This window comes from Schistocerca cancellata, chromosome 1 (genome assembly GCF_023864275.1).
Source record: "Schistocerca cancellata isolate TAMUIC-IGC-003103 chromosome 1, iqSchCanc2.1, whole genome shotgun sequence".
Taxonomy (NCBI): domain Eukaryota; kingdom Metazoa; phylum Arthropoda; class Insecta; order Orthoptera; family Acrididae; genus Schistocerca; species Schistocerca cancellata.
Window position 1 is genome coordinate 596,740,819 of NC_064626.1, and position 15,021 is coordinate 596,755,839.

At 42.1% G+C, this 15,021-nt stretch overlaps 1 protein-coding gene across 1 annotated transcript in view; it reads right to left on the reverse strand.

Annotated features, from left to right (window-relative positions):
* LOC126182131 (high-affinity choline transporter 1) overlaps nt 1-15,021 on the reverse strand; it is a 337,466-nt gene that overhangs the window by 81,359 nt on the left and 241,086 nt on the right. Inside the window, exon 6 of the mRNA XM_049924826.1 lies at nt 7,043-7,191. Coding sequence (XP_049780783.1) covers nt 7,043-7,191 — 149 coding nt within the window. The remainder of the gene's footprint in view (nt 1-7,042; nt 7,192-15,021) is intronic.

The following is a 15,021-nucleotide window of genomic DNA, read 5'->3' on the forward strand; positions in this document are numbered from 1 at the left end:
AAATGTTCATAATCGGGGTTTGGTGTATACGTATCAGATATTCACAAATTTATTCGGTTTAAATGCTGTGATCACTTGTGTTGGGGTTTCTGTGCGTATATTTTCAAGCGCATTGTTGATGGATGGTCAGTTGCGATAAATGAAAATCGGATTTGAAAATTGTGTATGTCATCTAGTATATCAGTTTCGAATTAGTGTTTAATTCCTCTAGAATCAAATGCATGCAACAACATCTCACGAAATTCGGTACTAAATATAATCTTAGACTTCTACATTAAGCCTTGTTCTCCAAAATATCTCTTACTGGCATCTTTATGTACATTTAAACATTGAGTTCGTAAATTAAACTTATAAATTTCAGTTCATGCTTCACTGATTATAACATTAACTCTAATAATTACAATATTTGAATATTTATTCCAAATAACCCTAAATTCATTACTAATATCATAAAAATAGTAAAACTAGACAACTTTTCAGTTTGTGAGTTAATAAGCTTATTCCGATAGTTAAATTTCATTTCAGTTGTATTAGAGGATGAAGGTCTCCATCGAGCAGTAGCCACAGACGCTCAGAATGGGAGTTACACGAGATGCCGTGCAATATACCGCCGGCAACTATGTGTCCACTTATGCAATAGTTGCCTGCATGGTTAATGAATTCACAAAAGCTGTTACGTTAGCCTCCTTTACCAACAAATCAGTAGCGGATATGGAATCAACAGATTTATAGTCAGAAATATGTGGAAACGCAACGTAAAGTAAAAATAAATACATAGTTAAAGTATGACTGACATTTCTTTAAGCACATGAAACTTTTAGGTACGACGTCGTAGCTTGGTGCAGTAATATTCATGACGAAAAGAAAGTGTATCTACAAAACGTACGTATATTTGGTTCGTGGTTTTTTTTAGAACCGTGTAAGTTCTCATCATTGACAATGGAAAATACAGGAAATCGGTATGCTTCAGCATGACTTCGAACTGTAATTCCAGAAAACAAGAGTTCTTCATTTTCCTGGCTCACAACGTAATCACCTGAACATAGTGAATTCTTTCACAGGGTTTGTGAAATATAACTGAACAGTAACGATGTTTATCTCTTGCTTGTGAGGCAATACATTTCTTACCTACAGATATTCTGGAGGAGTAGAACATGTCGTAAATAAATAATGCATGACAAAATTCAAGAGCGTGAAACGATATACAGTCATTTATAAAGTCAAATGACATTGTCCACTTTTATCTATGTATATACTGTAATTACATGCATGGTCCTGGGTGGCGTATCGCTTGGTACGCATATTCACTAAGCTAATATGCTGACAGATATCGAGAAACCTATTTGTTCTAGTTTTGCTAACAACTGCCACGTCTATTTGCCCTGTTGCATTCACAAAACAAATCCTCCTGCGAAAGAAACGCCAGTCCACATGCCCTACTCCATTGTTAGATTGGCGTGCGACACCTTGTACTACTTTTTTTTTGTCTGTCACTCCACTGGCCGTTTAAACTAAGTAATTCATGACATTACGAAAATCGGGTAATGGAGAATGACTGATTTGGGTGTACGGCCATCAGAAAACCAGTAAGAGAAAAACAAGGACAAAAAGGATCGTCTTTGTAGTTACGGATGTATACAGATTTAATTTCCAACGCAGGCGGACTTGAAAGTAATGCATCTAAAGTTTCTTAAATGGGAACTCTTAAGCCTTTTTAAATAAAACGGACGTTGTTAACTTTCTTCATCTTCATTCTCCATGTCTCATATTTGCAGCCTTCTGCCGCTATAGGGTATCAAATTGTAGCGTGTAATGGAATCTATATATACAGAGAGAGCGTGTCCACAGGTGAAATTGCACGTGATTAGCCTATGAGCTGCGACACTATCTTTTTGCCTCAAGTCTCTCTCTGTTCGTATGCTCGCAGTGATTTCTGGAGATGGATTATTGTTTTGAACGTTTTTGGAAAACTGTTTCAGTCTGTAGCGTATAACGTCCACAGATTTCTTGTGTTGGGAAGAAAAACATCAATTTCGAAAACTTCTGAGCATTAGTATCCACAAAATACTCCGCATGTCTCTCCTAAAATCTCTTGTATCTCAGTAAGTAGCATTTAAGAACATAAATCATGGTGCCGTTAATTCGATTCTCGCTGTGACTATTTTTTATTTTTATTTGCACTGCATTTATCGTACTGAAATGTTAATTAACAAATCCTAGATTATAATCATCTTATGTTTAATTACTAATGCATGCAACTGAGAGTATCCGTAACAGAAATTCCGTCTTCGAAAATGAGCTACAGCGACATTGCTTTACCAGGCTTTCATTCTTTAGCTTTTCTAAATACCATTACAAAAGTATGTCTTCTGGAAATTTTTGGAGTAAGTAACAGTTCCCAGATCCACAAAGATCTCATCTAAAATTAAGTAAACCTAGAGGCTACTAACAACAACTAATATCCAAGCAGGAAACTCTGAAATCGCTCAGAACGTCTGAAATAATACAAGTTAAACTCTTTTTCTCCTGATAGATTTCAGTTTTTTTCCGGAACGTTGCAATAAATCGCTAATACACTGCATGACGCCATATTTGAATTTACTCCACGTTAAATGTGAAGCAGCTGTATACTAAATAACGAATTAGAATTTCTGCTATAATTTGAGAGTCAGATCCGTCTTGCAATAGTCAATAGGCGACAGTATTGTCTGCAAGAATTCTGGCGAAAAAATGGCTGCCATCTGTGCATATTATCTTTGGTCTAAAGAGCATTGGCCACACTCTCTTTGTACATAGGCTCTCTAACCTGTAAGATGGCCGTTTGTAACGTAACTATGTTGGTGCGTGATAAATAATGTGCTGTAATAAAGTTTCGAATTCGAAGAGTTCGTCCAAACACGGAGCACCATATCCTTCACCATGACAATGCCAGGTCACACGCGAGCGCAGCAACATCTGCAACAATCCGACACCTTGTGTTCACTGTCATCGATCATCCTCCATACTGTCCCAGCTTCGTCTCATCCGCTCTCCATCTGTTTCCAATACTTAAAGAACAGGTTCGAGGACTTCACTCTGACAGTGATGAAGCGGTGCAAGCAGAGGTGAGGTTGTGGCTCCATCAACAGAGTCAAACATTGTACAGTGACGGTGTCAACAAACTGATCTCTCGTTGACGGAAATGTGTTCGTTGCCAGGATGACTAGGGTGAGAAATAAATATGTAGACACCATGAGTAAAGGTGTGGAAGATTAATAAAGTTTGTTTTGTTTAAAAACTTTGAGAATTTTGGCAGTAAAATCTCACAGTCATTGCTTTTCAGCACGCCCTCGTATTTAGTTTTCATGCCACAGTTCAAGGCTTGGATGCCTTCTACGCTGGTATCCACACCCTTTAAGATAGCACTCGGGATGTATTTAGATCTCTATTGCCTCCAGATTATGATCCTCACACGAAATATACAATGGAGGCAGTAGAATCGTTTTACGATTTGTCTCAAATACCGATTTTTATGCATTAGCGTACTGCAAATAGAGCTGCGTCTGGCTTCAAATGGTTTTCGGGGAACCATGGTTACATTAGCATACTGGGCGAAGTAGCCGATTACAGCTTTAACAGCCGGTTTTTAAATGCCTTCTATACCAGTTCCCATGAGGATCCCAAATACTCTAGCAGTCAAGGAGTATTCATTAAGTTTTATTTACCTCACCGAAAAAATGAAGTTACTTTTTTTCAGGTACACGTCTGCAGTTCTGCTACATATTATAATCCCTGCACAGGAATGCGACAACTCTAGAGAAACCAAAACAAACCGGCGCATCTATCTTAAGGCTCTCACAACATTGTATTTGTCTCTGTCTGATCTGTGATCCAGCCACGTTCAGCGCAGCCCTTGCATAGAGATTCAGAATTTTTCCCTGCCAAAAAAAATCCACAGTTGGACTCCACATAATTATGCCTTCCGCGCCAGAGCCTATGGTGAGTAGCTCATCATGGAAATCCTACAATCCTCCAATATTTAGAGCAGTTTGATGTGCCTGCAGCTGATATCGTCACAGAATTGGCGAAACGTCTGATCTAAGCCTTCGTGTCGACTCCACACCTGAAGAATCCGAATAACCTTAGGGATGGTATAGCTCAGGCATGGGCAATCTTCGATGACCCACGGGCCTGGCTGACATACTTCCGGAATCTCGCAGTCCGCCTCGTCACACACGCGACTGCAGCGCTCCTAGTGCATAAAATCATAACTATAGCTTCCGCGACGTTAATGTTTATGAGGTAACGCAATGATATGTCGCACCAATAAATTATACTGTAAAACACTCTTCTTTGAGACTGTATTCAATTTATATTCAGCCCGTCTTCAGAAGTTGACCTTTTTGTATACGTCGTGAACATTGTCTTTTTACTTATGACGTTTTACAATAATTGTCTTAAAATCTTCCGTTACGAAACTGTGCAACGCCGTTAGTAAAGAAACAATATTCACCGCACGTAAATAAATGTAAACATCTACATAAACATGGGAAGGGGGATATTTTGAAATTTCGTTATGTATACATAACGACTGTAAAAACGAATGGTTGTACCTAATTCATTACAAATTACTTTCAGTTTTAACAGTTGTAGTGTCCTAAAATGACCTTAACTGGCAAGAATTATTTATTAATATTAATACGAGAAAGGATAGAAAAACATAATTCAGCAGCGAGGTAGGTACTTCCAGTCCAGAATCAATAAGGAGTAGCTCCGTGATTTTTGGCTACCTGCAGCTGTTTGAAATTTTGTGTGTTAATATCCATAAACACTAATAGGAAGCATTTTTAAAATATTCATTAAAAAAACTTTACAGCCAGACTGTCTGTTCACTACTTCCGCCACTCTTCAGTGATTTCAGAAACTTGGAGACGTCATGGGTTCAACGTGGACATTCATCTACAGCAGAAAGCTCCTTGTGCTATTCCATGAGGTTCCTGTCAGAATGGCCACAGCGTACAGAAGCACAGACAGGCTTTCTTTCACTGCTACTAATATGTCTAAGATGTTCTACAACAGCTCACACTACACTCATGCTTAAGGGAATGTGACGAATTGCAAATCCTTCAGCGCAGATATAGAATGTTATTTAAGTACCTCCTGGGCTTCAGAAGACGACTGTGTGAAAACTAAAGACGTACAAGAAAATGATACACATCCGTGAATAGAGCATGTCTCCAGTTCCGATTCGTAATCGCGTCATGTCGTAGTTGCACTAGAAGACGTGTATCATAACATGAGGGCAAATCATCCGTTCCACATTGCCGCGTCGAATTAGTTCGCGTTTGCAGATGGGAAACCCAATGAAATAACTGCAAGTAATTGCAGGCAAGTATTGCCGTCTGTCACTTCACAAAAGTTGTCCATACTGATTTCCTGTAATATGAGATAATAACTTGCGGAGATGATCTATCCACTAATATATGTTTATTTTCTGTATGTATTTTAGATCCGAAAGACCAGAGATAAAAATGAATAACCCTGCGTTATACACTCCTGGAAATGGAAAAAAGAACACATTGACACCGGTGTGTCAGACCCACCATACTTGCTCCGGACACTGCGAGAGGGCTGTACAAGCAATGATCGCACGCACGGCACAGCGGACACACCAGGAACCGCGGTGTTGGCCGTCGAATGGCGCTAGCTGCGCAGCATTTGTGCACCGCCGCCGTCAGTGTCAGCCAGTTTGCCGTGGCATACGGAGCTCCATCGCAGTCTTTAACACTGGTAGCATGCCGCGACAGCGTGGACGTGAACCGTATGTGCAGTTGACGGACTTTGAGCGAGGGCGTATAGTGGGCATGCGGGAGGCCGGGTGGACGTACCGCCGAATTGCTCAACACGTGGGGCGTGAGGTCTCCACAGTACATCGATGTTGTCGCCAGTGGTCGGCGGAAGATGCACGTGCCCGTCGACCTGGGACCGGACCGCAGCGACGCACGGATGCACGCCAAGACCGTAGGATCCTACGCAGTGCCGTAGGGGACCGCACCGCCACTTCCCAGCAAATTAGGGACACTGTTGCTCCTGGGGTATCGGCGAGGACCATTCGCAACCGTCTCCATGAAGCTGGGCTACGGTCCCGCACACCGTTAGGCCGTCTTCCGCTCACACCCCAACATCGTGCAGCCCGCCTCCAGTGGTGTCGCGACAGGCGTGAATGGAGGGACGAATGGAGACGTGTCGTCTTCAGCGATGAGAGTCGCTTCTGCCTTGGTGCCAATGATGGTCGTATGCGTGTTTGGCGCCGTGCAGGTGAGCGCCACAATCAGGACTGCATACGACCGAGGCACACAGGGCCAACACCCGGCATCATGGTGTGGGGAGCGATCTCCTACACTGGCCGTACACCACTGGTGATCGTCGAGGGGACACTGAATAGTGCACGGTACATCCAAACCGTCATCGAACCCATCGTTCTACCATTCCTAGACCGGCAAGGGAACTTGCTGTTCCAACAGGACAATGCACGTCCGCATGTATCCCGTGCCACCCAACGTGCTCTAGAAGGTGTAAGTCAACTACCCTGGCCAGCAAGATCTCCGGATCTGTCCCCCATTGAGCATGTTTGGGACTGGATGAAGCGTCGTCTCACGCGGTCTGCACGTCCAGCACGAACGCTGGTCCAACTGAGGCGCCAGGTGGAAATGACATGGCAAGCCGTTCCACAGGACTACATCCAGCATCTCTACGATCGTCTCCATGGGAGAATAGCAGCCTGCATTGCTGCGAAAGGTGGATATACACTGTACTAGTGCCGACATTGTGCATGCTCTGTTGCCTGTGTCTATGTGCCTGTGGTTCTGTCAGTGTGATCATGTGATGTATCTGACCCCAGGAATGTGTCAATAAAGTTTCCCCTTCCTGGGACAATGAATTCACGGTGTTCTTATTTCAATTTCCAGGAGTGTAGTGTTTCTACATTTCCGCTGGCCAGAAATTACTTGCTCTTGTTTTAGAGTCACATTAATTGGCGGTGAAACCTTAAAACAGTACTTACAAGGCCGATGAAGATGCAGAAGAGCTGTATGACGTCTGTGTAGGCGACGCTGTAGAGGCCCCCGAAGAGCGTGTAGAAGACGGCGATGCAGGAGCTCAGAATGACGCTGGTGCGGTGGTCCATGTCGATGATGACGCTAAGCGTAGCTCCTGTCAATGGAAAAGGTGTCTTGCTATTTAATATATCATTTTACTACGTGGAAGACGAAGTAAATTGTGCCTCTCGAATTCAAAAGGGAACGAATGGCAACAAGGGGAAATGGGATGCCATCGGGATGTTTGCAGACTTCTGCTGTTTTGAAGACATTCCCAGGAACTAGTAGGGAATCTTGAGTAGATTATTGATGTTCCAACCGCCTTAATGTAGTGTATAATTATTCCTGGGACCTCTAACTTAGTCACAGGTAACCTCAATAACAAGCCTCCACAAGCAGACGAATCTCCTCGATACCGAAAAAAAGTCGAAAAAACTTAAACAAGGATACTGTGAAGTCTATAGCAAACTATCTTACAAAAGGAGAACATGACCCAAGTTTTTTCATCACTCCATTAGTGTACTCACTAGTTTGGGCTAACCCACCACGAATTCCCCTCTTGTGCCCGTGTGCGAACGTCGTCATCTCAGAGTAGCACTTGCACCCAACACCTCCATTATTTGCTGGATGTATTCCAGTCTCTCCCTTCCGCTACATTTTTTATCCTCTACAGCTCCCTTTAACACCGTGGAGGTTATTCGCTGTTTTCTTAATGCATGTCCTTCCACCCCCCTTCCCCCGCACCCCACCCCCCAACTTCCTGTCAGTTTCTTCCATATATTCCGCTTCCTCACCTATTCTACAGAGAACTTCCTCACTCTTTAGCGTATCCTTCACCTAATTTTCAACATTATTTTATAGCATCACATCTCCAACGCTTCGATTCTCTTCCTTTCTGGTTTCCCCACAGTCCACGAATCACACACTGTGCTCCAGTTTTAGAAATTTCTGGCTCAAATTAAGGCCTATGTTTGATAATGAAATTCGATTATCAAACATAGGCCTTAATTTGAGGCAGAAATTTCTAAAACTGTGCGTTTGGAGCACAGTATGTGATTCGTGGACTGTGGGGAAACCAGAAAAGAAGTTAAGGCCTATGTTTGATATTAGATTGCTAGTAGACTAGTCCGCTTTTATGTCTTCCTTGCTCCGCCTGTGATCTGATACTTTGCTTCCACCAGAGCAGAGCTCCTTCACTTCGTCTACTACTTGGTCACCAACTTTCATGTTATATCATTTCGGTAACGCCTTATTACTTTCGTCTTCCTTTCGTTTACTCTCAGTCCATTACTCACTGGACTGTTCGCTCCAGTCAATAGGTCTCGTAATTCTTCTTCAGCAACGGCCTTACCGCAATAGTAACAGTAGTTATCGTCAAATCATAGAAGTTAAACGCTGTCGGGCTTGGCTAGCACTTGGATGGGTGACCGTCCAGGTCTGCCGAGAGGTGTTGGCAAGTGGGGTGCACTCAGCCCTTGTGATCCCAATTGTGGAGCTACCTGACCGAGAAGTACCGGGTACGATCACGATAACTGACAACGGGCACATGCCCCTCCATACCCCCATCCAGTGATGCCCATCGGCTAAGGATGACACGGTGGTCGGTCGGTCCCGTTGGGCCTTTCGAGGCCTGTTCATACAAAGTTTAGTTTAGTTTAGTTCAATTTTAATAATTCCTCTTCACTTTCACTGAAGATGGCAATTCATCTGAGAACTGATCATTGACATCCTTTAAACCCTGATTTTTGATCCCACACTGAATCTTTTCTTTATTCCGACAGTGCTTCTTCGACGTGCATATTGAATAGTAAGTGCACAAGATAGCATTCCCTGTCTTACACTCGTTATAGCCCGAGTGCTACGTTCCTGGTCTTCCAGTCTTATTTTGTTTCCTCTTGGTTTTTTTAGATAGAATGTATTCGTTCCCTATAGCTTTCTCCCATTTTTCTCAAAATTTCAAACATCTCACACCATTCTACACGGCGCGCACGACGTTCCATATCGACAAATCCTATAAACATGTCTTGATTTTTCTTAAGTCTTGTTTTCATTATCAATCCCAGCGTCGTAACTGTGTTTCTCATGCCTTTACCTTTTCGAACGCCAAACTCATCGTCATCTATCAGATCCATAATTTTTTCCTGTTCGTATGCATATTGTGCTTCTCAGAAACTTGCAGTAGTTAAGTTGATTGTGGGATAGTTCTCGTACTTACCTGCCCTTTCTATCTTCAGGATTGTAAGGACGATATTCTTCCTAATTCCGAAGATATGTCTCCAGTGTCATAGACTCTATGTACCAATTTAAGTAGCCGTTTGTTTGCCTCTCCCCCTAATGTTATCCATCATTTCTGCCTTAATTGATTCTAAGTCGTCCAAAGCACTTTTGAATTGACTCTAATACTCGATCCCCTGTCTCTTCCCACTGAATTCTGTTTTTTCTTCTATCAAGTCATCTGACAAGTCTTCCTCTTCGTAGAGGCCTCCAAAGTACTCTTTCCACCTACCTGCTCTTTCCTGTAATTTTATCAGTGGAAATTCCATTGCGTTGTTTACGCTAACGCCTTTGCCTTTAATTTCACCGAAGGTAGTTCCGTCTTTTCAGTACTCTGAATCAGTCCTGACGAGTCCCATTTCTCTTTCGATATATACTCTTTTTTCTCTGCAGCCATTTCGATTTGACAAATCTGCACTTCCTATTTATTTCAGTACTGAATTGATTTCTATTACTGTACTAGCTGACAAACTTAGCAATGCCCGCGTATTCATTTTTCCAGTCTGACTGTAACCAAGAAGAACATCTTCTTTTCATTTATTATTACCATATATGTACTCCTGCAGTAGACTCGGTATGAGATGTAGTTCCTATTCAGAATACTATGTGCCGGCCGCGGTGGTCTAGCGGTTCTGGCGCTGCAGTCCGGAACCGCGGGACTGCTACGGTCGCAGGTTCGAATCCTGCCTCGGGCATGGGTGTGTGTGATGTCCTTAGGTTAGTTAGGTTTACGTAGTTCTAGGTTCTAGGGGACTTATGACCTAAGATGTTGAGTCCCATAGTGCTCAGAGCCATTTTTTTCAGAATACTATGTATTCACACCCTTCTACACGTCCTAGAAGTTTGTAACTGGAATTTCCGAACACCCTGTATATGCAACTAAGGAACCACGGAAAACGTAAAAATGACGATGAACCTGAATATTTATCAGAAGATTCGAGGAACACTCAGCCGGCCTGTTGTACCACAAGTGTCTCGCTGAACCGCCCCATCTCATAGAAAACGTTCTTGATCACTTGGGAGAGTGGGTGAATCGTAGCAACCAAAACCTCTGAAACCTGTTTACTCTAGGGATTCTAGTCGGCAATGAAAGGCTTCTTTTGGATAATGTATATGTGACCATCTTTGTGAGCTCCCTTCCCAGTCAAATTCAGGCCAATACTAAAGTTTGAGGCTGTGTTAGTCGGTATTAGCGTGACCTTTCCTGGGTTGCCTCAGTTTTGTCCGGTGCGATTAGGTTTCACAGCATCTGCTAGATCTACCTTCATCCTCTTCTGAAATAAACGGGTCAAACGATGTGGAGCAACAGTAAGGACTCCGGAATCGGAAATTATTGTTGAAATCAAAATAGTATAGGGTTGCAGTGTTTTTGGAAAATCATTCAAAGCACAAGCCTGAATCTTTCCATCGAAAAGGCGGTGGCAGGTGATCTGACCAAGCTAAGGACGTCATAAATTTTATTTTCTTTGGAGAAATTGGAGAATTTTTCTCTGTTCTCCATTTCACTGCTTTATGTAAATGAGTATAAAGAAAACAAACGTGATGCCATATTATAGAATATTCTTTTCTATGTGCTATGACGTCCCATCAGCTTCGGGTGACCTTCACTTCTGGTTTGCGTATAACGTGAAGGTTTGTTTGCACTTTAATTATTGCAATTTATGGGCACCCGTGGTCTAGAGATGACCAGCTGGGGAGCTGTCGGCTTCGGTTCGATTGCCACTCCTGCCAACAGTCTTTTTCATTTTATTTTTTCCTCATGTTATTAAACAGTCAACCACAAAATTAAAATATATATAAACAATAAAAAAGGGGTAGCATCTTTGATTAATAATCAAAAGTTCCTCGGTCCCGGGTTCGAATCCTACCACTGCTTGAATTTTGATTAATAATGACCATTGGCGGCCGAAGACTTCCGGCATAAGAAGTCCCCCTCGTTCTGTTAACGGCCTTGTCAAAAAGGGCGGCGGAGCGGACAGAGGTTCAGAGCACTCTCCTGTCCTAGGGGTGGGAAATTGCCATTAAAGGAGGAAGAATCAGCAGTGATCAACGGCATGAGGATGCAGAAGGCAATGGAAACCACTGCATTAAAGACACGTAACGTGTATCCACAGGACATGTGGCCTGTAATTGAAGAAGTGTCATGATGATCTCTCCATTGGCAAAAGATTCCGGAATAGTCCCCCATTCGGATCTCCGGGAGAGGACTGCCAAGGGGGAGGTAACCACGAGAAAAAGATTGAATAATCAACGAAAGGATAACGTTCTACGAATCGGGGCGTGGAATATCATAAGGTTGAACGTAGAAGGGAAACTAGAAAATCTGAAAAGGGAAATGCAAAGGCTTAATCTAGATATAGTAGGGGTCAGTGAAGTGAAATGGAAAGAAGATACGGATTTCTGATCAGATGAGTGCAGAATAATATCAACAACAGCAGAAAACGGTATAACAGGAGCAGGATTCCTTATGAATCGGAAGGTTGGGCAGAGAGTGTCTTACTGTGAACAGTTCAGTGATAGGGTTGTTCTTATTAGAATCGACAGCAAACCATCACCAACAACGGTAGTTCAGGTGTTTATGCCGACGTCGTAAGCTGAACATGAAGAGATTCAGAAAATATATCAGGATATTGAAACGGTAATACAGTACGTAAAGGGAGACGAAAATCTTATACTCATGGGAGACTGGAATGCAGTTGTAGAGGAAGGAGTAGAAGAAGAGGTTACAGGAGAATATGAGTTCGGGACAAGGAATGAGAAAGACTAAGTGACTTCTGTAACAAGTATCTCCTAGTAATAAAGAATACTCTATCCAAGAATCACAAGAGGAGAAGGTGTAATTGGAAAAGGCTGGGTGATACGGGAAGATTTCCTTTAGATTACATCATGGTCAGGCAGAGATTCCGAAATCAGATACTGGATTGTAAGGCGTACCCAGGAGCAGATATAGACTCAGATCACAATATAGTAGTCATGAAAAGTAGGCTGAAGTTTAAGACATTAGTCAGGAAGAATCAATACGCAAAGAAGTGGGATACAGAAGTACTAAGGAACGTCGAGACACACTTGAAGTTCTCTAAGGCTATAGATACAGCAATAAGGAATAGTTCAGTGGACAGTACAGTTGAAGAGGAATGGACATCTCTAAAAAGGGCCATCACAGAAGCTGGAAAGAAAAACACAGGAACAAAGACACCATGGTTAACAGAAGACATACTTCATTTGATCGATGAAAGGAGGAAGTATACAAATATTCAGGGAAACTCAAGAATACAGAAAGACACGTCGATGAGGAATGAAATAAATAGGAAATACAGGGAAGCTAAGATGAAATGGCTGCATGAAAAATGTAAAGAAGTTGAAGGACAGACTCAGCATACAGGAAAGTCAAAACAACCTTCGGTGATATTAAAAGCAAGTGTGGTAACATTAAGAGTGCAACGTGAATTCCACTGCTAAATTTAGAGGAAAGAGCGGATAGGTGGAAAGAATACATTGAACGCCTGTATCAGAAGGAAGATTTGTATGATGTATAGAAAAGGAAACAGAAGTCAATTTTGAAGAGATAGGGGACCCACTATTAGAATCAGAATTTAAAAGAGCTTTGGAGAACGTAAGATCAAATAAAGCAGAACGGATAGATAACATTCAATCAGACTTTGTAAAATCATTACGGGAAGTGGCAACAAAACAACTATTCACGTTGGTGTGTAGAATGTATGAGTCTGGTGACATATCATCTGACTTTCGGAAAAATATCATCCACACGATTCCGAAGTCTGCAAGAAGTGACAAGTGCGAGTATTACCGGACAATTAGCTTAACAGCTCATGCATCCAAGTTCCTGACAAGAATAATATACAGAAGAATGGAAAAGAAAATTGAGAATGTGCTAGATTACGATCGGTTTGGGTTTAGAAAAGGTTAAGGAACCGAGAGAGGCAATTCTGACGTTGTAGTTCATACTGGAAGCAAGGCTAAAGAAAAATCAAGACACGTTCATAGGATCTGTCGACCTGGAAAAAGGCGTCGACAATGTAAAATGGTGCAAGATGTTCGAAATTCTGAGAAAAATAGGGTTAAGCTATAGGGAGAGACGGGTAATATACAATATGTAAAAGTGCCAAGAGAGAATTATAAGAGTGGATTACCAAGTGCACGTATTAAGAATGGTGTAAGACAAGGATGTAGTCTTTCCCCCCTACTGCTCAATCTGTACATCGACGAAGCAATGACGGAAATAAAATAAAGGTTCAGGAGTGAAATTAAAATTAAAGGTGAAAGGACATTAATGATACGATTCGCCGATAACATTGTGAAAATGAAGAAGAACACATGATCTACTGAACGGAATGAACAATCTAATGAGTACAGAATATGGACTGAGAGTAAATCGAAGAAAGACGAAAAAAATGGTTCAAATGGCTCTGAGCACTATGGGACTCAACATCTTAGGTCATAAGTCCCCTAGAACTTAGAACTACTTAAACCTAACTAACCTAAGGACATCACACACACCCATGCCCAAGGCAGGATTCGAACCTGCGACCGTAGCAGTCCCGCGGTTCCGGACTGCAGCGCCAGAACCGCTAGATCACCGCGGCCGGCGAAGAAAGACGAAAGTAATTAAATGCAGCAAAAATGAGAACAGCGAGAAACTTAACATCAGGATTGATTTTCACGAAGTAGATGAAGTTAAGGAATTCTGCTACCTAGGCAGTAAAATAACCAATGGCGGACGGAGCAAGGAGGACATCAAAAGCAGATTAGCAATGGCAAAAAGTGCGTTCCTGGACAAGAGAAATCTATTAGTATCTAACATAGGTCTTAATTTGAGGAAGAAATTTCTAAGAACGTACGTCTGGAGTACAGCATTGTACGATAGTGAAACCTGGACTGTGGAAAAACTGGAACAGAAGAGAATCGAAGCATTTGAGATGCGGTGCTACAGACGAATGTTGAAATTAGGTGGACTAATAACGTAAGAAATGAGGAGGTTCTGCGCAAAAGTGAAGAAGAAAGAAATATGTGGAAAACACTGGTAAGGAGGACAGGATGATAGGACATCTGTTAAGACATGAGGGAATGACTTCCAGAGGGAACTCTAGAGGTCAAAAACTATAGAAGAAGACATATACTGGAATACATAAACCAAATAACCAAGGACGAGGGTTGCAAGTCTTACTCTGAGATGAAGAGGTTGGCACAGGAGAGGAATTCGTGGCGGGCCGCATCAAACCAGTCAGAAGACTGATGACCCAAAAAAAAGGACTGGAAGAGCCACAGAGGGATTCTTAAGCGTACCTCCGACTGTCTTGTAGTTATATTATTACTATAGAACGGGAGGTGGCAGGTATGATAGTGCCAGAGAATTTGACTAATCACTGAAAGACTTAAGATGAAACTAGGGATCTAGAATTGAAGACATTTCCGAGGAATTATTGAGGCCGTTTGGAGAACATATCAGGATCAAACTGCTTCACCTGGTATGTAATATATATGAAACAGACGAAGTACCCTCAAACTTCAGGAAGCATGTAATAATTCCATCTTCAAAATGGAAGGTGCTGACGAATCTAAATATCACCGTTTCATAATTCATGATTACAAAATACTGACATGATCTATTTCCAGAAGAATGGAGCGCTTCGTAGAAGCAGACCTTGCAGCA